Below are 25,984 nucleotides of genomic sequence, written 5' to 3'. Positions count from 1 at the left end.
ATAGTTTGGGACAAGTTCACCAGTAAATGCGTTCAACTTTGTCACAACAACACATTATCGAATGCCAATAAGAAACATTACTTACTCGGTATAAAGTATCTCCTCCTCCGGCGGCTCCAGCTGCGCTCGCGCTCGGTTGTGAAGTAAACAAAGCTTTTTCCTCTCAGCGCGTCTTCTGTGGGTAAATACAACTTTTTCCTCTCAGCGCGTTTCTGAGGTAAATACAAGGCTTATTCCTCACAGCGTGTTCTTCCAAAACTGAAAAGTATCCGAGATTAACGCGTTGCTGCTTTGTTTACGGTGGTGTGGGCGTTTACATGCCGCGTGGCTCGCGTGGAGGTTTGAAATAATGCTGCGTTCACGCCATATCGTAATTACCGTAATTCAGAGATGGCAACACGTGAAGTTCAACTCGGGGCTGTTCATGTCCTCCAACTGGGGATTATCTGTTTCTATAGCGACAGTCAACAAAACGAGCCCGCGAAAGAATGTTGAGAACAACAACAAAATAACAGTACGAACACGGTATGTTTTTTTTTATAGTACATTATAGTATCTATATACATGCATCTATTTTCCTCTTTTTTTAGAGCAGTAATATAGCTTTCTTTGAAAGCGCCGGTATTTTTCTCTGGTTCCGCGTTAGGTGTAGCGGTCACGTGGTACAAGCCGTAGCTTTCAGAAAGCTCCCAGTTCACAAGTTGTAATTACGAGTTCTGCGAGGATGTGAACGCTTTTTACAAGTTGGTATCTCGTAATTACGGTTATTACGATATGGCGTGAACGCACCTTAACAATAGCGCGAGCAGCGCGTGGGCGTGAACTAATTAGAGATAATGAGACCAGACGGAAAAACTGGACATGTCCTTGGTTTCATACGGATTACTTTATCACAGAATATTTGTTTTCGGTAAGACTTACTTCATTTAACAGTAGACAAGTCAAGCTTTCTATAGATATATTACTCATGTCTCTGTGTTGAGCATTTGCTGAGTTACAGTTCATTTTAGTGACGTGTTTCAAAAAGCAGTTCGCGGAGACGGAGACAGAGAGCGCACCCTGTTTGTTTTCTTTATTCTTCAAAAGCACAAAGTTTAGTTTTTATTATGAGTGTATACAAATAAAAGTAGACCCCTTACAGATTCGAATGGTGTATTGCTCTTATCTGTACGATCAAAAATGGCAGAGTAATTCAAGCTCATTTCGGCCTTATCAGGAAAATCTGCCTCACAACGCATACTGTATATGCGTTTGTCGACCCCAGAGGGTTAATGCATTAGTTAACATGAACTAACAGTGAACAACACATCTGTTCAGCATTACTTCATCTTTGTTCATGTTAACTTATTCATATACACTGTAAAAAGTGATAAGTTGACTTAACTTAAAAAAATTTTGGAAACCCGTTGCCTTAAAATTTTTAAGTAAATTATAATAATAATAAAAAAAAAAGTTAATTTAAGTTCACTTAACTTTTTTTTTTTTTATTATTATTAACTGAGCACAATAGTCTAGGTAGGTGACTTTGATAGTTGTTTTGCCAAAATCTGCATGTGTCCTTCAACTCCACAGGTGTAGTAGACTGCGGTGCTTAATTACTGCTTTTAGCTCCACTTTTCACAAACAAACAGGGGGTGGGCACTTGTGATCAGATGAGAGCAATTAGGTCCAAATTTTATTTCCTGATGTGCATTAAATACTGAAGCAGAATTATTTAATAAAATAAACATAAAAAAAAAAAAAAAAGCAAAGAATTGCACTCGGGGAGGAGTAAACAATGTGGAAAGATCTCAGATGAGTGAATAAATGATGTGATAAATAATAAAAATGTATTTATGTATTTGTGCAGACTTACATGGGTCACAATGGTTGTCCAAATAGTTTATCTAGTATATTATATATATATATATATATATATATATAATTTTTTTTTCATTCTTAGTGGCTAATGCTTCATTTATCACATTGTGCTTTAGGTGTTAAGACTGCTAGCCCATTAAAACTCTACTGAAAATGTTACTTGTTCACTGACTTCTTGGTGTTTTTTTTTTTAACGGCCCACTGCGAGTGTTGCGTTTTTAAAATGCCGTGCCAAGTTAAAAATACTCAAACTTTTAAAAACGGGTCTCAAAACCCCTGTGTTCTGTCTCCATTCCCTTGCTTTCCATCTAGCTGTGTTTGAACAGCATCCAATCGGGGTCAGGTGAAGCCGAAACCAGCCTAATTATACAAGACCAAGTAGTCGACTAGTTATTCATCCCACCGGCTAGTTGATTTTGCTAAATATTTAGGTTTTGCTCACCTCTTGCGCTGTTTGCTGTTCTTGTATTGACTGTGTGTGTGTGTGTGTGTGTGTGTGTGTGTTTCAGGCCCTGTGGAGCATATTCAGCTGCTGGCTCCATATGTGGTCATTAAGAATAAGGAGGTGAACCTGACGGCAGTGGTCTGGCCTTCTCATTTCAGAACGCTTACCTATTTCTGGTGGCTGGGGAACAACACGGAGGTACAACCAGCTCCTAATTACAGATTTTCTGCCTCGCTTTGTTGGGCGAAGGCCTCCGAGACATTTTACGGTAGAAGATAAACAGAACAGGAGCAATGAACCGTTAATAATGTAGTTCTTGTTCTTGTCGTTTTTGTGGTATTTAGATGTGTTCTTTAGTTTATGCTTGTTCACCCTGAAACATCAATAAAGCTGTTGGCGCTATTCATTTTAAAATAGTTTTCTTTTTAAGGAAGTCATTGAGTTTACAATTACCAAAAAAGCTATGGATTGAATTTTGATTGTTTTTGTTTTGTATCTACCACGTTTGTGGCGCTAGCCCATAATTACGTTGGACAGCAGTATTTCCCACACGTTCAGCACCGAGGGCATGGTCACCGTCACTGTGCAGGTCTCGTCAGGAGACTCTATACTGCAGGACACCAGAAGCATCGCCATACAAGGTGAGTGTTCACAGACATGTGTTCTCATTAAAAATGTCTTGAAAACGTTCCATCATGCCGCCTTCATTTATTTTTGCTATGCTTTTCATGTTTATTTTTTGTTTTACTCCATAATTTCAATCATATAATACAGAAGTCCATTGTAAAATAAATAAACAAATAATAATAAAGTCCAAAAAAATAAAGACCAGCAAAATAAACCAACTTGCATACTTGCAAAATACTCAGAAAATAAATAAATAAATAAAAATTGAGAATTTTAGAGCATTTACAGTAGCAAAAGTTCGAGCCATTTCCAACACTTCCTAATAAATAGGTAAATATCATTGGTGGATGGATGGATAGACAGACAGGACAGACAGATAGACAGATAGATAGATAGATAGATAGATAGATAGATAGATAGATAGATAGATAGACAGACAGAAGTGTGTGTCCGTATGTATTTATTTTTAATATGGGTTATTTCTAATTTAATCTTGTGTTTTGTATTTATGATCATTTTGTCTAGCTCTGAAATTAGCCTCAACCAGTTTGGATGTCACTTTCATTACCATAATTTTGACAACATAATTCTATTTGACACAATGCTTGATTTGCGATGTAGCAAAAATATGGATGATGTTCTGACACACACAAAAACAATTTTCCTGTGATGCATTCATGACCATTTTTAACAGTGTTATTATGGAGGAAGTTGTTAACTAGCAAATTATTTTTGAAGTCTATAGTTCACAATCCAATAGTATATTCTCGATGAGACATTAAATATAGTTAAACATGGTCACACTAATGTTATCTGAAGGATGTGTAATAAATTGTGAATGTTTTTTTTTTTTTTTGTGATATATGCTACATACATATAAAGGCCTCTGTTTCAAGTTACTTATTCCTCTTTACTTTTTTTCTCTATGGTAACAATAATCTACTGTATATAACTATAAACAACCCTTTCCTTGATTAAATGTATTATTGCAGCATTCAGAGTGTTCAGAATTACAGGAAATTGTCTCTTGACACTGAAAGCCAGTCATAAAATCTCCCTTCTGGCAACTGCCAAATAGACTGTAATCATTTTTGTGATCAGCACTAACCTTTCCATACCTGTCAGTAATGATAACTCTGCTACAGCTCGACTAAATCATCTGGAACAAATCACAGCAGATAGAAGGTGTTGGGCATCTTATGAGAGAAAGAATTAAGGGTATGTCTCTGCTTCTCTCTTCCTCTGTGACAGAATTCTTCAAATCGCTTCTTTTATCTTTCTCTCCTAATCTGGACGAGGCCAACCCCGACATCCCGGAGTGGAGACAGGATGTGGGTCGGGTAATTAAGAAGGCTGTTCTCCAAGTGAGTGGGAATTTATTCTATCCATCTTGTCACTCGCTGTCCTTTCCTGGCTCGTCTCTGTAGCTCCTACAGATCCTGGTCAAATACCTCCCATTGTCTCTTTTGTCCTTGTCCCTTACACTTTGCTTCTATAGTGTATATTTTTCTTCACTGAAAAATACATGAATTACTAAATAAATCCAGGAACAATAGGTAAAAACAAAGTCAGTTGCTCATAATTGTGAAATAAACACAGGGTTTTAAAGAAATAAATGCATGGACATTAAATATTTATTAGAAGTATATTATATACTATTTAGATCAAACCCTCCATTGCATCAGAGTCTGTCTAGCAACAAGTTTTTAGGTCATTTTTTATAGTTGGCAAATTGATTCTTGTCCATATTTTCTTATAACAAGAAAAATACCTTTTAGTGCCATATATTTAAATATTTTAACTATAATTAAAATGATCTTATCAGTCTAGCAAGACAAATTTAATTACATTTATTTTTCTTAACTCTTTTGCAAATTGATTTTGACCATATTTTCTTTGATGTATGCTTAAAACATTAAAAAAAAAACAATAAATAAATAAAATACTGGTGGCACATATTTAGATATTTTCACTATAAAACAAGACAAATAATTATTATAATTTTTTTTTTTTGGTAACACTTTATTTTAAAGTGTCCTTATTACACAAGTTACATGTACTTACTATTATAATAAAAATAAATTATGCATAATTACATTCAAGTAACTCTAAGACAAATCCTAAACCTATCCATATAGTAAGTATATGTAGCTAATTAATATTACTCAGTACTTAAATGTATAATTACACTGTAACAAGGACACCTTAAAATGAAGTGTAACCGTTTTTTTTGTTGTTGTTTGCTTGTTTTTTTTTTTTACTTTTAATGTCTCTTTGTTTACATTTTAAATAATTATATATTGAATTATTTTACGATCTTATTTATATTAAAGCTTCCATAGCATCAGAGAAAGCAATCAGCCTATCAAGAAGACACATTTAATTGCATATATATTTCTCACTTCATTTGATAATTGATTTTGACCATATTTACTTTGATGTTTGCTGAAAACATGAATAATTTACAAATAGCGACACATATTTAGATATTTTCACAGAAAAACAACACAATAAATAATACAGAAAACTGTTTTATTTTTGTTTTGTTTCCCAGTTTTTAATGTCTCTTTGTTTACATTTAAAATAATTATATATTGAATTATTTTACGATCTTATTTATATTAAAGCTTCCATTATATCAGAGAAAGCGACTGGCCTATCAAGAAAACAAATGTAACTGCATATTTTTTTCTTCATTTACGAATTGATTTTGACCATATTTTCTTTGAAGTATGCTTAAAACAAGAAAAGAAAAATAGTGGTGTCACATATTTAGATATTTTCACTGTAATGCGAGACATAAAATACGAATTAAGAAAATGTCATTTCTGTAATGTTTTCATTTGTCTCTCATGATTGATCAAACTTCTCATGACACAAACCAGTTACACCACTATTGTCGCATTGCATCCCAGAATCCTGCATCATATTTGCTAACCACCCACAATCCATTTAACCAGGTGCTAAATGCGCTGAAATAGCACTGCGTTGTGTTTAAATTAAGTTATTGTCTTCCATTTCAGCACAAACACGCGTCCTTTATATGTAAATTAGGCTTATTATAGATATCAAAACTCAGTGCCTATTTTCCTGGTTCAATTATCATCACAATATTACTGCCCGCAGAAAGCAGGCTGTGAATTAAACTTCATTTTAAAGAGGTGATCACGGCAGCAGTTATAACAGGGGATGTTTCCAGAAACGGCGTGTAGACAAGGACATTTTGAAGAGCCAGTTCAGATATCTGGATCACAGTGATGCAGTAGTAAAGTGTATCTAGTACTCACCTAACTCTCAGAAGTGACTCACGAGGTCACAGTAGTGCGTTCTACACAGGTTTTGTCGGCAGCATTAATCTATTTGCATAATTCCTAGTGAATCACTAGTTAGTAAACTGCACTCAGGGGGAGTAATTCATTGTCTTCCAGGGAGGTGTTTGGATGAAGATGTAGGTCTGCAGTAGTGTGTGTGTGTGTGTGGACAACGGCTCTAGTGGTTCTCAGTTGTGTTCAGAGTTGATGAGAGATTGAAGCCACTGTTGATCGATACATTGACATTACACAGTCTCAGTTCACATACACATGTACCTAGCTGTCAGTCCAACCCAGGGATCGTTGCAGCTCAATATCAAATGTCCATCAAAATAGAATTGTATCCCAGCGGTTTCAATTGGCTATGTATATGTGCTAACTTGAAGGCGCAACAGGAGATCTTGGAAAATGCTAACTTTAGCCTGATAGCACTGAAAGCAAACGTCCCACCCTCCCTACAATTGCCGTCCAAAGCCACATCCGACGGTTGTTCTTGTTTGATATTCCGCCATGATTCCAATTCAAAGCGTATGCTCCATACAAAGGGCATTAAAGTGTGCAAGACGTGAATTTAAATTGTATTTATTTACAGAGGTTTATTATGTCACACTTAACACTTCTCTAGTAAGTTTCGTCTCTGTGTGAAGACGCTGCGCAAATCTGTGAGTGAATGTTCCAAAGTGAAGTAAACTTCAATGGATTTCCCTGCTCAGGGAGTAGGGAGCAATGAACACTGTGTAGAGAGCATGTCAATCGGAACACAGTTCATGCACCGAGCTCCAGAGGTAGGTAGAGTACCCAAAAACTGTACTCAAGTAAAAGTAAAAGTACTTGAAGAAATATTTACTCAAGTAAAAGTAATAGTCTGCATAGTTACTTGAGTAAGAGTAAAAAAGTATTGGATAAAAAAAAACTACTCAAGTAGTTAGTTACTAGTTACTTGTTTTTTTTTGTTTTTTTTTCAACAACACTGGTAATAAATCAATATATTTGAATGATTTCTGAAGGATCATATGACTCTGAAAACTGAAGTAACAGCTGATACAAATTTTGATTTGCATCACTGAGTTAAATTAAATTATATTTTAAAGTTTAATTATGTATTATAAATGTATATAACCTCAGAGAAGAGTGAAAACTCCTTACATGACCGCTACAGAACATCTCAACATAACGAAACAAATGCACATTGACGGATCTTCTTCCGTCTGTTCTGCAAAATGTAAACAAATGTAGTCTTTATTTCTGCAAGCGTAAATATTGTGAAAATATCAATATTAATTGTGTCTGGGCAAGGCATTCCTCCTAGAACTAACGCGGGTTTGGCGGGTGTTTATTTCATACTCTGTGACACCTTATTTAATGAATAAATTATACAATGTATTTAATGTGTAAGGTACATGTACAACAAACTGGTAATGTCATGGTATCGTGTATTGTAATCAATCTATATCTGTGGAACCGACAGCACACGCAGCGTTCATCTAATAAAGATCTTCGTAGCTAGCAAACCATAGCCTTTGCAGATTCGCTTTCAACTGACTGTTGATCCAAAGCCACGTCTTCAACGCTCTTGTTGTTACAACCATAGATATATATATAAACACTAGATCTCTTAAGGCGGAGTCACTTCCGGCATCATAGGGCGGCCATCTTGCCACAGGGAAGCTTTCTGGCAAGTTCTGAGGTATCTGAGGTAAGATGAGTGATCAGCACGAACATAAATCTTCTTATCTCGCTGAAATCTTGACGGATTTACAAACGGTTATTAACGTGGCTATAATTCTGAATGCTGTAACATGTTGAAATTACAGATTGTTATAATTATTCATATGTATGCAGTGTCATAACTACATCTCTGACGTTGATAACAAATCAAACCGTTTGAAAATCGGTAGATAATTGAGCAAGTTATGGTTATTTAAAAAGTACATGCTTCATACAACACAATGTTACGAGTGAGCGAGCACCCTGTGGCAAGATGGCCGCCGTGTGCGGACGTCGACCTCCATTGGCCAACAGCGCGTACGAGGTATCTAGTGTTTATATATATATCTATGGTTACAACTCTGAGTGAGAGCCGCTTCAGACGACTCAGCGCGTGCGGCAGGGAACTGAACGAATCATTCAAACTGATTCGCGAACCGATTCACTGGTTTGCCAACTGGTTTGATCAAGCCTTCGAACAGAATTAACTCAAAAGAATGAATCATTCGCGAACGGGCATCGCTCATTGCCCAGAAAAAAAAGTAGACGGCGCACTTGGAATAAATTGAAGGATTTTTAACTTGTATTGCATTAAGATAAAGTAATGAGAGGAGCGTCGCCCACAGTAACGAAGTAAAAGTACCGTTTTTTCACTAAAAATGTACTTGAGTAAGAGTAAAAGTACCCATTTTAAATATACTCTAAAAGTATTAGTTACCCAAAAAATTTACTCAAGTAAATGTAACGAAGTAAATGTAACTCGTTACTACCCACCTCTGCCGAGCTCACTTCTAACGAGCTGGTTATCTGAACATTAGTGTTAACTAATGCTGATTTTTCACTCGCCGACAGGTTTTGATAAATCACCGACAAATGCCCGACATCGGAGGCAAATCGGAGCTCGTTCACGCGAGTGACAATCGCGCAGTGTGAATTACCAAAGACGCGATCTGAGGGAATCGCCAACACGTTGTCGACGCCCGTGAAATATTTGGCATGCTAAATATCTGGAGCTGTCGGCGATTCACAATCACGCTGTGTGCAATGATTTCTGACTGAAAACTACATCACGATGACCTTCAGCCAATGAGAGACAAAGATACAGGGCAGAGGGAAGTTCCGTGAGGAGTTATCATATCAGTATTTTAATTTGTACAATTATATCATACAGAAACAAGCACAAACGCTTAACCAGCCGCAACATCATAACAGTTACTGCAAATTATTATTCACCACTCTTTGCAGAACACAATCCCTGTTCCCTGCATCTCCCTCCTGCATAATCTGTTGTTGTTTTTGTAGCTGGAAATCAGCACACAGACCATTTGCGGGCTATATTGTTTTAATACTTCCAGTCTAGCTCAAGAAAAACGGGCTGACGCACGCAGGTTCTCGTGTTATTTCCTTATCACTTCTCACGTGTGTTTTGTTGTGAAAGGTAGTTTGCAGATCAGACAGAGTTGTCGGCGATTCTTCCTATTGTGAAATCGTGCAATGTGAAAGCCCCTGTCGCCGATCCATCGCGCAATGTGAACTGAATGAACTGTGAACACAGCAGCGACTGAATGCTACCCCAGATAGTCATGCAGTGTGAAAACAACAGCGATCCGACGAGTTTGAAAATCGTGCAGTGTGAACTCGGCATAAGCAAGACATGCAAAAATATGCAGAGTGGGGGGCGCGAGGACTGGAATTGGGAACCGCTGGGCTACATCATGTGTCATTCACCTGTGAGAAAACTTTACAGCACAGTTAATAGAAGTACTACAGTACCAGGAAGGAAGATTGGGTTGTTGATGTTTGCCTGCCATTCTCACTCTGTCTGCAATAGTTTACGTGAACGCGCCGATGATGTATCCTGTCTGCGCAAACAGGGTGCGCAGAGGTATGCAAATACATACGTTGACAGGCAGGTAGGAAAGCCAATTGACCTATTGGTAAGCCCCTTCCCTCGAACGCAGACTAGCCAATGGAGTCGAGTATCAGTTGCACGGGGAGCGGAACTCGGACATCTTTAGGTTTCAGCACCATAGAGAAACATTGGAAGATTCGAGGCTCGCATCGGATTTATGCGGTTTATGCTTCAAAAATGGAAAAATTATGTGCCTGGGGTACTTATAACACTGATTCCAGGTATCCAGAGAGGATGGGCAATATAATTGATTTTATTACATTTCCTGAATCCAAACAAAACAGAGCAAAATGTCCCTAAGTATTCACCCCAATACAAATTAAGACAAAAACGTTCATTTTCTGGTTGTCATACACTCATTAAGTTACAGTTTACATCTGCTCAAGCAGAACGTTAATGTTATCTTGTGCTTTAGCAAGGTATCTCTGACTACAACTAGCTAACGTTAAAGTTAGTGAGTCCATGCTAACATACAAATAGCGGACAGTTCTCGCGTCTTGTACAGTGTAGGTCAAAAACACATAAACGAAGGTCTACATTTCAGTGCCTCTCCATATTAAACTGGTTAAATGTACATTAATTTAATCGTACCCTGCGATACATGAACAGTGTTGATCCTGCATGTTGTCATCCGAGATCGTGATGACCGACCGTAATATGAGACTTCTCCCGCTTGCATTGTGATCTGTAAACCCTCGCTTCGAGTTACCCACCGTATTTATTTTTAAATATTTTATAAATCCCTCCATGGAATATTTAATTCCCATTTGGTGGCCTTCTGTGTCCAAAATTGTGCAAAAACATCGTGGGACAAGGTTTTCACACTGCAGCTGTCATTGTAAGACAGTGTGCAACTTGGTTTGTTTGTCCGAGGGAGCAACAGTAACTAAGGGGGGCGGGGCTTACGATAGGTCAATTAAAACGCTCGGACCGAGCGTTTTGATTGGACAAAAATTTCTTGGTCCTACACCTTCCACAGAATATATAAATACAGATAAATACATTTAGACCACTTAACTTAATGATTGCTATCAGGATGTGAAGAGACTTTCAGCCAGAATAATAAAAAAATGTTTCTGAAGACAATCACCTATGGCACCTTTAATAATAAAGCAGGACAGGTTTGGAATGTTCAGAGGTGAAATAAAACTGTTCCTGATAGTTGAAGTTGCCAAAAATTTTCTAATTAGTGTTTCACATGTAACTTAATTTGTTTATGCCCAAACAATTGCAAAAATTGTTTGAACTATTATACTAAAGTTTAAAGTTTGGGGTCAATATGATTTTTTTGAAAGATCTTTTGAAAAGTTTCTTATGCTTGAGTAGTTTTTTTATTTATTTATTAATTTTTTTACATTAAGGAAGTAAGTAAATAAATAAATACACTTCTGAAATGATACATATAAAAAATGTAAATACATTAACGTGATGGCAAAGATAGATTTTCATGATCCTTCAGAAATTAGTCTAATATGCTGATTTAGTGCTAAAAAGCAATTTTTTTTATCAATGTTAAAAACATTCGTGCTGCTTAATGTTTTTTTTTGTGGAAACTGTGATACATTTTTTTCAGGATTCATTAATGAACAGACAATTACAAAATAATTTATTTGGGGGAAAATAATTTAACATTAGAAGTGTTTTACTCTCACTTTTGATCAATTGAATGCATCCTTGCTGAATATACATTTCAACCAATCAACCAATAAATAAATAAATCTTATTATTATCAATGTTGAAAACAGTTGTGCTGCTTAATATTTTTGTGGAAACATGATACATTTTTTTCAGGATTCTTAAATAAACAGAAAATTCAAAACAACTGAATTTATTTGATATAAAAATCTTTTGTAACATTAGGAAAGATTTAACTGTAATTTTTGATCAGTTTAATGCATCCTTGCTAAATGAAAGTAGACATTTCTTTCAAATAAATAAATAAAACTTACCTATCCCAAACTTTTGAATGTATATATTTTTAACACGTGTTGCTTATTTGTCATGCACCTTTTATACTTAAAACAGCTTAAGCTGGTCTGCTAGACTTTAGATGGTTTACAATATTGTAGCTGGTTTAGGGGTGCAGCCAGCCGGGCTCACATTGCCCAAAGTACCCAAAACCCATCTAAAACCAGCCAATAGACCATTAGAGACCAGCTAAGATCATAAAAGTGATTTTTCAGCTTCCTGTTTCATTAGGTAGACTGTGCTCATCAAATCAGCCATATTCTCTCTCTATTTCAGACATAAAACACAAAATGCAGTACTCCCTATATATTGCACTTAAATCTAAACTCCCTGATACAGAACAGAATCTGCCTGAAAACAAAGTCAGACCAGCTGAGCACAAAGAGGCTACTGATCTCACATCTGCTCGTAAACGCACCTCCGTCTTCTGCATGTGCTCTTTCTCCCTCATTATCTTTCTGCCCTCAGATTCCCTGGTTTTACCCAGAATTCACCAGAAGTAAAACTGTCCTCTTCCAACTTTTTCCCCTCTTTGTTTCAACATCAAGTTCAAAGCCTAATGGCTTAATATTGAGCTCTCATGGTAAAGAGACTCGCTTTTTCCCATTCCTTTCATTTATCCTCTCGCATTTAAAGCACATCCCGTGGTGCCCTAGAGGTAGCAGATACACTTTATCCATACTGCTGCTGATAAACAGCTCAGTGTATTAAAAAGAGAGGGAGAGCGAGGCTCAGACATAATCAAAGTCAAGGTCCATTTAAGACGGCTGTTTGAGGCAATGGTAGGAGAGGTGAGTGGAGGCGGCTGTCTGTTCTGGTGCACCGGGGCGATAGCGGTATAACAGCCTGAGGAGATGAGAATAGAAGGTTTCAGTTGCAGGGGTTAAAGGCAGAGCCGGTGCCTCCGAGTCAGCACAGGACTTGAATCACAAACACTTTGATACTGAAAGAAGGACCAAGTTTTGTTTATTATTTTAGGCTTTTTTGACACTGGTATTGATGGATGTGGTATAGAGAGAATAGGATATCATGGGGAGGAGAGTCGGCACAAATACCCTTTAGTACTTGTAACTTCAATGATCCATTAAACGTCACAACATTTTACATGGAGTAAAGATATGCACAAGTGCCAGAATGGAGCCTCGTTTTTTGTTTCGTTTAATATTTGTTTAATTTTATTTTATGGTGGCGTTTCAGGGAAGGGAGGGTGTTACCAACATAATTTCTAATGAAAAGCAATTGTTTGACTTCAGAAGACTTGGAATATTGCATATCAGTTGTATGGACTACTTTTATTATGTTTTTTTGTTGTTGTTTTTTTGGTGTTTTTGCATTGTTTTAAGTTCAATAGCCTCATAAAAGTGGTAATTTTTATAAGAAATTAATACTTTTATTTTGCAAGGATGCATTAAATTGAACAAAATTGACATTGAAGACTTTTCCATTGTAAAAAAAAAAAAAAAAGAATTTTAAATAAATACAACTTTAAATAAATGTTGCTGTATATTATGTTATAAGTTTAAGATTAATTGGAATGCACAATGAAAAAAAATTCAGAGTTATCTGTTTTTGCAAATTAACTCTTCATATATAGCACAATGCTTTTCAATAATGGTAAGAAATGTTGCTGAGCACCAAATATCACAATATTAGAATAATTTCTTCAGGATCATGTGACACTGAAGACTGTAAAGATTATGAAATTCAGCTTTGCCATCACAGGAATAAAATACATTTTAAAATATATCTCTAAAATATCATTTACATATATAAATATGATTTAAATATATTTATTTATTTATAACATTTCATAATATTAGTTTTACTTTATTTTTGAACAAAATAAATGCATCCTTTGTGAGCATAAGATAAAACAACAACAACAAAAAATCTTACTGACCACAAACGTTGGTAGTGTGTCTTTATATGTATATTATTTTAGATTAATATGTCTAGATTTGATGCAAATGTAAATTCAGTTCCTCCAGTAACAGGAAGACACTTTCATCTTCAAACTCCAGTCTATATATAGAGGTGAGTGTGTCTTCCTGTTACTGGACCAACTGCATTTCCATTTGCACCACATCCAGACATCCAGTATTTACCTAATACGGACTCTCATGACCAGAGTGCACTTTGGCACATTCTCCAGCAAAAAAAAAAAAAAAAAACCCAGCCCATGCTGTGCAAATTTTCTCACTTTGTAATAATTATCAGTAAATTGTTGTGCTTTAAAAACTGCCCAAGGCCTTTCACATTGATGCCTTGGCTTCCAAGGAAGCATTTACGCAATGGATGCTCTCTGTAAAGATGACAATAATGGATTTTTTTATAGCACTATACATCTAAATGAAAAAATACTAGAAGTGTTGAATTGTTTAAATTTGCCTGTAAAACTTTATTTGCATTCTAGCAGAGAATCAATAGTAGACACAGCCAAGCACTTAAATAGGGAAAGATGAACTACAATGACAGAAAACACAACAGATGTCTAAACAACCTCTTTAATAACAACTTTGTCCTCTGCTATAATGGATTATTGCATCTGTGCCTTTTAATGTTATTCCGCAGTTCTTCGGTCTGGAAAGAGAATGTTTTGACAAGAAGCGATTTAATTACAACAATGACTCTTAAGCTATTAGCAGGGTGTAATTAAGAGCATTGCAACATTATGTCTCTCTTTTGCCGTCTAATTGCCTTTTTGGACCTTAATTCGCAAGCAGACGGAGTGTGCGTCGAATCAAGCATGTTGAGAAAGAAATAAAGGCTGGAGTTTGGAGATGTGCATTAATCATTAGGGATATCAGTAGCACTTGCACATAGGCTGAATCCTTCAATGAGCCCCAGGGCTTTTCTTTCTCCAATATTGCAGCGGTGAGTGCAAACTTAGACTCCGAGTATTGATTCGCAAGACTGCTTTGGCTCTGGCCGCATTGCTCATTGTAAATTATGCTTAGGCTGTCTATTCCTGAGCTATTGTCTTATAACCGGTCGAGCCCTGCGTGGTAGTACCAGATAAAACAAAGATTATTTACCTGAGGTCGGATAATTTCCTCTTTATGAGGGAAATGGCCTTTGGTGAGTATCTCTGGGAGAATACATGGTGGGCTTCCCTTTATTGGCTTTGCGGCAGCCCGTAATGTCTAGACCTTTGGGCTTTGTAGTGGATCTCTGACTAAGATATTGATTGAGGTTTTTAGGAATTCAACGTGTGTAGAATCGTTTGCACTCGTGCGCTTGCGTTTAATAATTTCTTGGCCGGGATTCATTCTGTATACATCAAATCTGATTTACTGGAAGCCATCAGCCTCATTTAAAATGAATGTAACCCTCGTAAATGCGGGAGACGGTAACATATAAATCACTGAGCCTTATGTAATTAGTGTCGTTTTGTCCTGTGCCTCCCAGGTCGCTGACATTCCAGAAGAACAGCTGCTGGTGGCCGTGTTTCCTGGCATTCCGACTGCGGCCGAACTCTTCCTGCTTCCTCCCAGGAACCAATCAGATGGCAGGAAACGGACTGAGGAGGATCTGGAGCAGGTTAGACGTGAGATCTGATGCAAATTTTATGGTTTCTCATTAATGGTCAAGGTTGAAATGCGCTTGAGAATGATGGACCTTTATCAGAATAAAAGAGCAGCTTCTACCCGGGGCTACAACGAAAGTAATTGTCACCGCAAAAAGAGACGACGTGTCAAAAATATTCTGAAGGGGATCGTTTGACATTTCTACCTATTTTCTTTTTTTTTTTTTTCTTCTTTCTTTAACCTTAAAGGCATTATTATCTCTAGCAGAAAGACCCGTGTCTAATTAGGCGTACATGACAAGGACGTGTCACAACAAGAGTCTTTTACAGCAGGGGCTTTTGAATTTACATTTTTGAGGGTGAAATGTTGAATAGTAGTGATTGTGGAGACATTATAACTGTTTAAGGTTTTAAATAAACCCTTAAAGTATTTGATCCACAACCCCACACTACTGACACTCCCATTTCACAAAATTAAGCTCTACACTTTAATATCTCACAGGCGTAATCACAACTGGCAAATTACACTCTTAAGAATAACAACACATTTTACTATTTGGCCAATTTTATTGTCATTGAAGCTGCAGAAAGAGCTGTAACAAATCATTTGGGCATTCACTGGAACTCGTCCTGTTTGATACAAGGAATGGGGTATGTGTGTCACACTGCGGGTTGTCAAAGTCTGACATTATAGATTAAAATGTACATAATTTCCACTCTTATGTCAAAGTAGGATCTGTATTTGATACAAACAAGAGTGCAGAATACTGCTTATGGATGCATATGGGCTATCATACACTCTTAGATAAAAAGGTACAAAAGCTGTCACTTGGGACACCTTTTCAAAAGGTACACTTATATACCTTTTAGGTAGTACTATGTACACTTTAGGTACTAATATGCACCACGCCAATGATAGATTTTTATATATTTTTTTTTTTTTCTGAAAGTGCATGCTACCAAACATGCAGCATAGTTTGTGCTATATGGATATGAATGATACCTTAAATTATTTTATTTTTATTTTTATTTTCTTGCAATGTAGATGACAGTTCTTTATATAACTCTTCTGAATGCTGTTTTCTTCCTAGATCTCAGAAATCTTGGTCAACGCATTGAATCAAATCTCTGTGGAGTTCGAATTGAAACCTGGCTCTCGGGTCATCGTTTACATCACGCAATTAACTTTAGGTAAAAAAAAAACTGTTGTGCTACATACTGTATGTAGCTATTTTGATATGATTTAGTTGACATCTGTAGTGTGCAACTGCTTATATTTGATTACATTTCAAAGTGGCATTTCAGTTGATCTCCCTCTCTAGCCTCTGTTGGGTGCTATATACTGTTCCCTCGATTCTCCTGGGTAATTACGTTGATTGCTTTCCTGAGACCAGAAGCTTGTCAGCACTATATATTGTTGAAAGATTGGGCTTTCATGCTCCACCGGTGATGCTGAAAGCCTTATGGAAGATAATTGGATAATTGCTCTCCAGCAATCATGGCTTGCAAGATCTCTCCACTTTTGAAGAAGAAAAAACAGTGAGCACTGAAACGAATAATGCTTCCTGGTCTATTGTTTTCTTTGGAAATCGAGAACCAGTTCATATTCAGATCTGGTTGCAAAACACTGGGAATGAATGACTTTTTATGCCATTTGGTTTAAAAAGAAGAAAGAATCACAAGTCTTAAACTTGTGAAATACACTACACTTCTTTCTTGTTTCTTTTATTAAAGAGATCAATACTTTTATGCAGCAAGGCTGCATTAAATTGATCAAAAGTGAGAGTAACAACATTTACAAAATTACAAAAAAATGTCTATTTTAAATAATTTAACTTTCTATTCATCAAAGAATCCTGAGAAAAATTGATCACAATCTACACAAAAACATATTAAGCAGCACAACTGTTTTTAACATTGCTAGTAAGAGCATCAAATCAGCATATTAGAATGGTTTCTGAAGGAACATGTGACACTGAAAACTGGAGAAATGATGCTGAAAATTCAGCTTTGCCATCACAAATTTAAATGACATTTTTAAATATATATAAACAATATATTTTTCAATTTGAGTCAATCTAACAACTCACTCATTGAATCAGATTCACATTCATAACACTAGGTACATTTACATTTAGTCATTTAGCAGACGCTTTTATCCAAAGCAACTTACAAATGAGGACAATAGAAGCAGTCAAAATTAACAAAAGAGCAATAATATGCAAGTCTCAGTTAGCTTAATGCAGTGCACGTTATATAATAAATAAAAATAAAACATAGATAGAATACAAAAAGATTAGAAAAGCTAGTGTTAGTTTTTTTTTTTTTTTTTTTTAAGAAAACAAGCAGTTAGTAAATGAATAGAGTGCAAGTCTAAAAGGGAATAGAATAGAGTAGAATTAGAATAGAGAGTGCTAGAGTTAGAGGGTCAAATAAAGATGGAAGAGATGTGTTTTTAGCCGATTCTTGGAGATGCTCAGCTGCTGGGATTGAGTTGAGCAGGTCATTCCACCAGGAGGGAACAGTTAATTTAAAAGTCTATGAAAGTGATTTTGTGCCCCTTTGAGAATTAATTAATGAATTTAGGTAAAGGGGTGCAGAGCCAGTGGTGGTTTTGTAGGCAAACATTAATGCCTTGAATTTTATGTGCGCAGCTATGTAGCCAGTGCAAATTGATAAACAGAGGTGTGAAGTACATTATTTTTTGCTTATTAAAAATGTATCTTGCTGCCGCGTTCTAGATTAATTGTAAAGGTTTGATAGGTATTTAATTAATATATATATATATAATATGTATTTTACTGTTGTTATATGAACTAAAAGACTCATTAAGAAGCCTAATGAAGTGGAATCAATTCCTGTAGCTAAACTGGTGGTGGAAAGAGTCATTTGTTTGATGCTAAGTGAACACACATACTGATAATACTGTTTTTGGGATAAACACATTGGCCAGATGAATAAATAATTTGAATTAGAACCAGAATACCATAAAAAAGATGTATGTTTTTACTGAATTCACACTAATTTACCCTGTATTCAGTATTATCCATTTTGTGTACCACTATGTACATGTAATACATTTATATAATTTGGCTTCTTTAACATTTTCTGCAATAACTTGGTAATGGAAACTCATTCCTTGCAGTGATAATAGCATCGACAAGTAGTGAGCAAACTCTCTAACTGATACAGTATGGCCGCGTTCACACAGCAGCAGAATACGGTTGTCAGTCCTGTATTTGAGTTACGTTCACACACAGTTCGGTTATTTACGGGTGTGACAACCGCATTCTGTAACCGTACTCACACCTGTAAATTTTCAGGACTCACAACCGCATTCTCGGAACACACGCGCTGTGTGAACGGAACAGGACTGGACAACTAGTTGTCTGTCAGGTCATACAGCGCGAGAGAGAGCCGCTCTGTGACACAAACGCGGGTCTACCGTGTGTTTCGTGTTTTCGGTAACCTACAGTGACGGAGAAATGAGCTGCGTGTTATCTGAAATTTTTAGATCCCGTCAATTTTCCACCGGAGCCGCTCGTCCCATCAGTTTTGTGTTCTGCACGCGTCCGCGCGATTAAAATGTTCAGCTCTCCACCCAAATTTAAAAGCTGCCGTCGGTTAATGGAGATTTGACGAATGAACTCGCGGCTCTATTGGACTCTTGTCGCGTCAGAAAGTGATAAGAATTTCATGCTGCGTCCTAATGTGCCTACTTATACTACGCCCTTAAAGTATGTAGGCTACTCTTTTGGTGAAGAAAAAGTACACACTTTTAAGTGTGTAGTAGAAGAGTAGGCAAGCTTTGGGACATACTATCACATCACACAACCGCGTCTTTAACGGACTGTTCATGTCGCAACTGTTACACGCACCCTGTCACTATAAACTGGCCTGTCAATCATCTTGTCACAGTTAACATCCTCCACATTTAATTTAATTTAACTTCCTACCGTATAGGAGAAAAAAGAAGTAGCTCCTTGATCTGCCAGTCGCGGGTCTTTCATGCTGAGAACTCTGCTCATATTTTAAAAGTTAACGACCAAATGGATGTTTATAAAAGTTCACATTGCTTTTGCAGATGAAATATAACACGGATAACAATAAATCAAGTTTTTACCAGTTTAAATGTTGATTATTAGTAACTCGGACCCCTTTGTGTAAACCTCTCTACATAAAGGTCGATCGCGCGCATCCGCCACGTGTGTAGTTTTTCTAACACTTTTTATTCGTGTATGTAGTTCTGGACAGAATCCTTTGCCAAAGCGCAATGGATTGTGGGCAATTTTAGCCATTAGAGTGTGCTCGGATCCACACTGAAATAGTAGACCATCCGGGGACTTTTGGCATACTCTTTTCAACATACTATGCTTTGGGACACACTTATTGTAGTCTCACATACTATTTAGGATGGATAGTATGAACATTGGGACGCAGGGTCAGTTTTATGGACGGCGCCATCTTTGATTTTACTTTGGTCACTGTCGCTATGGTTACTGGTGAGGAATAAGGGCTTGACTCCCGTTGCACGTTCATACAGACAGTATTCTAAACACAACTGTAAGCGGCTGTGTGAACAAGACATCTCGAGACTCACACCTGTAAAGAAAATGGGGTTGTCAATCCCAAAAACTGACAGTGTGAATGTAGCCTATGACTCATGGTCTGTGCTATTACCCATGCACTTTTACAGAGAAGCATTGGCCTGTTTTTGTGGCCAAAGTTCTGGAAAGCGTTCAGGATTCTTTCGAAAAGGTCAGGATTCATGGGGCTGTCTTTCTACAACATAGTCACGGGGGAAATATACAGCCAGTGGGTGTAAAGCTCCCATGAACGATTTTGAAGGCATGCCAACAATTGGCAGAAGTCCCTCTGAGAGAGCTGAAGGGGGTTTTGTGGAAATTATGTCACAGGAGATGCTCTGTAATGATTCAAGATCATTTGTTCTTTAATTCACTCATGATAAAATGTCTTAGATCTGCATGAAATGCCATTTTTAGACTGGTATGTTTTGTTCTAAAACATATTGAGACAATATTGTTAGTGGACACAGTATTTTTGTGGAAACTGTGATGCATTATTTTTGAATGATTTTTTGATGAATAGATAGTTCAAAACAACAGCATTTATTTGAAATAGAAATCATTTGTAACATTATAAATGTATTAACTGTCACTTTTGATTAATTTAATGTATCATTGCTGAATCAAAATATTAATTTCTTTCAACAAACAAAATCAAATCTTACCAAGCCAACACTTTTGAATGGCAGTGTATGAAGATATAAAAGACATTAATTTTCTTCGGTAACACAGTGTTTGTCTTTGTCACAGCTCCACTGGTTGACTCCATCCCGAGACACAGCAGTTCTGCTATGCTGATGCTTCTGTCTGTGGTGTTTTTGGGTTTAGCTGTATTTCTCATCTACAAATTTAAGAGGTACATCCATGCAAACAGATTTTACATCACTTATTCTTTTTTACCAGGACTCGAGCCATTGAACTTCATTTCTTTTCATGCACACCATAGTTCTCGTTTCTGTTTATCTATATATAAAGATGAAATATAAAGTAAGATTTGATGGGATGGATTCGGGAGCGACTTTCCTTTGTATCTGGGATGTTTTGAGAGTGCTATTTATGCTCATGCTAGTTGTAAAATCTAGTTATTAGTTTGGATATAGAAACGTGGGGGGGAAAAAAAGTGCTGCTTCCTGAAAGTGCAGGAAAATATCAATGAATTGTTTAATATGCAGCCATGGTTCCTCTACTGGAAAACTGTTTTGTAGCGCTTTGAATAATTTATTTGGTTTCAAAATAATTCAAATGGAAAAGACTCAGGGAAATGTTGAAACAATCATTAATAATGGATATAATTTTTCTCCCCCCCCAAGTAATTTAAAAAGGAAGCGTATTTATGGAAATGTTACACTTGGAAAAACAAAGCAATTAGCTCACAAAATTAATAGTAATTTGAAAAAAATAAATAAAAAAAGCGAAGACATTTATTCTAATTCATAAAAATATAAAGTGCGCTTGAAAAATAGCAAAGACATTACAGTGTGGTTAGTGTGTTGGAAAAGCATGCCATGAAATTTTGGGGAATTACATTTCTATAATTTTTTCCGGGTTGTCCCGCAGTGTTATCAAGACAAGCGGCTTCTCAGTACCTCTGATTGCCTGAGCAAATTCTTCTCCAGAAGTTATTAAATATACTCAGCAATTATCACTGTCATTATTTCAGGAATACAATAATGGATTGTGATTACAGTCGCACCGTATTTAACAACTTGTTGTATTGCAGTTTAACAAGTTTGCATGCGCACAGCCCTCATTTTGTGTTGTCATGCATGTTATGCCAATTTGCCACTGAAATAGGCACAAAAACACATTATTTCACATTTGACTTTTTTGGTAATTTGATTTCAGATTTCTGAATTCAAACAAACAGATTGCAATTCCGTTGGCTCAGAAATTACGCCTTTAATAATTATTATTGTTAATGCTCATGTTTTTTTTTTTCCCCCCAACAAAAACTTGTTCTGCAGAAAAATCCCTTGGATTAACATCTATGCAGAGGTGAACCATGAGAAAGAGCAGGAGATGATCAGTACGGTGGGCCAGAATGACACCACACCAAAAATCACCCTAAGTGAATTCTCCACCCAGAAAGAACTGATGGAGAAAGAGCAGGAGGCCCGTGCCAAACGTGAGTGATTTATAACATAAAACTTCAGAGAATTTTTTTTTTTTATGTGTTAATTTGCAATTTTTTAAGCTTACTATATATATTCACTATATATATTAAATTAAGATTAACAGTACTTCAGAAAAGCTTGACTGATATTGCACATGACAAAAGATGCTAAAGTAGGATTGGTCAGAAATGTTTTTAAGGTGGAGCATAGTGAACATAATGCCAACTTTTCCAGATACATCTCTGAATACTTGTCTTTTTGTAGTATTCTAAGTCTGAGTAGTTCTTAAGTAGAAATTACACGATAGAAATAGTTGTAATTTTTTTTCTTTTATTTTTTTCTTTATTCTTTTGCAGCCTCAGGACTATTTGAGTCACAGACCTGTGTGCTATTATAAAACTACTCTTGCGGTGGCAAGCTTTGTATTTTACACTAAAATATGAATCATTCAGCTTTTAGAATTACACAGTGAAAACCATCAGACTAAAAAACAGCCTTTGGAATCAAGAGAGTTTATAATCGAACACATAATGCATGCTAATGAGAACTATCTACAGTGGGCCCAAGTGTCCTTATTTCCCAAGTGGATGCGTCTGTGATCATGTAATTGCTTAATAACTGCAAATTAATATTTAATTGGTGCTGTTAAGCAGTGATTATAAAAGAGCGCTGATTAAACTATAAAAGGGGTCAAATTGGGGTCAGTGTGATAACAACAACTGTGATGAATAAACATGCAACATTCGGTGCCACGCAGAAAATAAATCCCACCACTCTTTCTGTGGGTGTTTAATAGGAGGATGAAACATTAATTTTTTATTTATTTTTTTGCTTGATTTCTTACTTAATGGTTAAGTTTCTAGCCTGCTTTACATTCATTTTGCTTGCCTTCATGAGGATAAATATTTAATGACTCTAATGCTGAAAACATCTAGTTTGTTCATTTATACTTGAGTAATATATAGTTGAGCGTATAATCAAGCATTTTAAGATAACATAAAATGGCATTTGCTATGCATTTCACTTCTGTAATGTTATGCATTTCAAAGCAAACCATTTATCCAACTTGAAGTCTTGTTGAGACTTATCCATTGAGATTCCACTGAATAGTGAAAAGTAGGTCTGGGTTGAAAAAAAGTCGTTTCAGAAAGTTATTTCAATTAAAAACAAGATTATTAAATAAGTTTTCTTCTGAGTAATTGTCCAGGGACATGTGTTACGAAAATAAATAAAGACAATTTTGTTTGCTGAAGTAGAATTTCGAAGGCTAATGTGTCATTTCTGTGTTTTCGGCTAGTAGGCGGTGTGATCAACACCTGCGAAAGCACAAGGGAGATCCCGAACTGCACGAGTGTCTGAAAACGTCAAGAAAGAAGGCGGAGGCGTATTGTAATAATGTGTACAGAGGTATTACAATTTTAAAGGTTGACAGTTTTCCTTTTTGCTTTTTTTGTAATTTCAAAACACTGTCATTGTTAATAGTTTTCTAAGGAGCTCAGATTTGCATGGGTGTCTTGTTTGTTACGATCTGTGTGGAAAGTAAGAATAGATTTAACTACTGAAAACATGCTTGGTTGAGAAATTAGGATTATTTACCAACGTTTGAAATTCCACAAATCTTGTTCTGAATATTACAGAACAGTAAGCGTAATGGAAAGTTGGGGGGAAACCACTTTCCCAGTGTATTTTTGAATTATATTTGTCAGTTTATCGGTATGACATTGTGTGGGGGGAAAAAAAGTGGGTTTTAGTATCAAAAACTTCAGATTTTTGTTGGGTCAGAACTTATTTATGCCAAGTTCTTTTACCTGTTCAAACTGATTTTTCACACATTGTGAAGAGTGCATTTAGTGACTATATTAAGTTAATTTTTAGGTTTTTAATCTCTTCAGTAGGTCATCTCATTTTTATATTTGTCATAACTTGAACTGAGGGAACAAAATTGCAGCTGAAACATGCAAAAAAAAAAAAAAAGCCAACAGTGTTTATATCCCTCTCTATATTACAGCTTTGCCTTCTTCATGTAAGCAATCCTGCTGTGCAATCCTCTAAATTTGTGGTTGTTGAAACATTTCAACTTTTAATTACACATTTATCTCACTAATCAAGCCTAACTAAAGGCGAAGAGATATGGACTAAAATGTGAATTTTTCAGTCGTGATGTGAGATACCTTTCCAAAAGCACTGTGATAAAATGTCAATTTGAAGGCAAGCTTTTTGTACTTCTATAAAGTGGGAATATACAGTAACTATTAAGAATCACGTCTCTATAGTAAAGCTTTTTTTGGAGCTCGAACTTGGGTAAAATCCATGAAATATCAAACGTTGAGAATGTTTTGTGGAATAAATCTTGATCTACAACCATGAACACAATAGAGATTGACATCTTTCTGGAAAATGTTATCAAATTTAACTTTAATTCTAACATACCTTCAGCTAAATGTAATTTATTGTAAGCTCCTCAAATATATACCGTCCTTTTTTTGAGGTTTTTTACATTCAGCTTGTTCTTTTGACTTTTTGTTTTGTTCTGTTTTGTTTGTAGAGAAATGGCTTACATAATAATTTTGCTTCATAAGTGAATGCCTTACAAATAAGAATGCCTTTTGAATAGTGTGTATTAATCATTTAGAATGGCAAATTAATTTATAACAGTTTAACAAAGTTTTGGCATACATTAAGGTGTCTCATCTCCCAGGGATTGAAAAACCATTGAACTGTACAATATTCTCAGTAGGTCTCAAGTTTTAATTTCTTTGTATATACAGCAAGTGTATTTCATTTCATATCCTTATACTGTAAATATAATAGTGAAGACTGAAGTTCACTGGACACAGTCTGCTATACATTTCAGAAAGAGGGTGTTACGAATCCAAACAGTGATTCATTGATGTGCTGTAGATAAGCCAGTGCTGTAAATAGTTTTTTTATTCAGTCATTGTACACAAAAAAAGAGTAAAGACGTATTGCATATGCTTCAATGTTGCCATTTTGGATTTTGACCTCAGATTTAAAGCTGAACCTATAGAGAGCAGTGTTTCAGTATATTGTTAGACATTTTGTATTGGAGTTGATTGCCTGTGTCACACGAAATGAATATAATTCATGAATAATAAGCAGGTGGTTTCTTAGATTCCATTGTGAATGTAAATGTATAGCAATATATTAGAATATAAGTGACTTTGGCCAAAATAACTCCCCAAGCAATTAATTCCTGTTCTACTCAGTTAGTGACATATTACAAACCAAAACATTGTGCTCCATCATTTCCATGTAAAATATATATTTTATGAATACAGAGCTCTATTCAAAGATATTTTTTTTTTTTTCTGTGTGAAACCGAACAATCAGATGTTATATTATTAAAACAAGTAAATTATGATACTACAAATCAAAATGGGTAGGTACCTATCTTTTTAACTAGTATTAAACTAGTGTTAAGAAGTGTTGAAATCATTTTGTTTTCATTTTTATCATTTTAGATAACTCATGCACCATACATTATTTCTCTGTTTTGAAACTTAGTGAGCTGTCTTAAACAGGACCTTTGGTTTTAACACTGTCTACTTAGGCAGCATCTATGTGTGTCATAAAATAGTGCTCCTCACGTGAACAGGGATACTCTAATAAGCTTTAAAAAGCATAGCACACACAAATATTATTATTACATATATATACATATATATATATATATATATATACATATATATATATATATATATATATATATATATATATATATATATTTTTTTTTTTTTTTTTAGATAGAAATAAGAATTGAGCCGCTTATATTTATAATCACATCAATATGGGCTGAGAAATTATCCCCAAAAGATCATAGTGTTAAATAAGAGAAGCATTGAATAGATATGACAAAAAAGTAGCTTTAGAAATAAATATTTTGATGCAACATTGAATTTATTACACT

At 35.7% G+C, this 25,984-nt stretch overlaps 1 protein-coding gene across 6 annotated transcripts in view; it reads left to right on the top strand.

The window, feature by feature from the left end:
* sorcs3a (sortilin related VPS10 domain containing receptor 3a) overlaps nucleotides 1-25,701 on the top strand; it is a 244,706-nt gene extending 219,005 nt beyond the window's left edge. For 2 of the 6 annotated variants that reach the window (XM_058771055.1, XM_058771086.1), the window contains 8 exons: nucleotides 2,370-2,503; nucleotides 2,823-2,946; nucleotides 4,184-4,296; nucleotides 15,239-15,370; nucleotides 16,448-16,547; nucleotides 20,693-20,798; nucleotides 21,907-22,067; nucleotides 23,354-25,701. In XM_058771055.1, coding sequence (XP_058627038.1) covers nucleotides 2,370-2,503; nucleotides 2,823-2,946; nucleotides 4,184-4,296; nucleotides 15,239-15,370; nucleotides 16,448-16,547; nucleotides 20,693-20,798; nucleotides 21,907-22,067; nucleotides 23,354-23,415 — 932 coding nt within the window. In that variant the 3' untranslated portion in view covers nucleotides 23,416-25,701. Of the gene's footprint in view, nucleotides 1-2,369; nucleotides 2,504-2,822; nucleotides 2,947-4,183; nucleotides 4,297-15,238; nucleotides 15,371-16,447; nucleotides 16,548-20,692; nucleotides 20,799-21,906; nucleotides 22,068-23,353 lie in introns of those variants that run through there. The other 4 variants (XM_058771060.1, XR_009270313.1, XR_009270314.1 and 1 more) reach the window with 4 other exon arrangements.
* The last annotated feature ends 283 nt before the right edge of the window (nucleotides 25,702-25,984 follow it).

The sequence above is a fragment of the Onychostoma macrolepis genome, chromosome 01 (assembly GCF_012432095.1).
Source record: "Onychostoma macrolepis isolate SWU-2019 chromosome 01, ASM1243209v1, whole genome shotgun sequence".
NCBI classification, from domain to species: domain Eukaryota; kingdom Metazoa; phylum Chordata; class Actinopteri; order Cypriniformes; family Cyprinidae; genus Onychostoma; species Onychostoma macrolepis.
The sequence above is the reverse complement of the archived record's forward strand: the minus strand, read 5'-3'. Positions and strand labels throughout refer to the sequence as shown.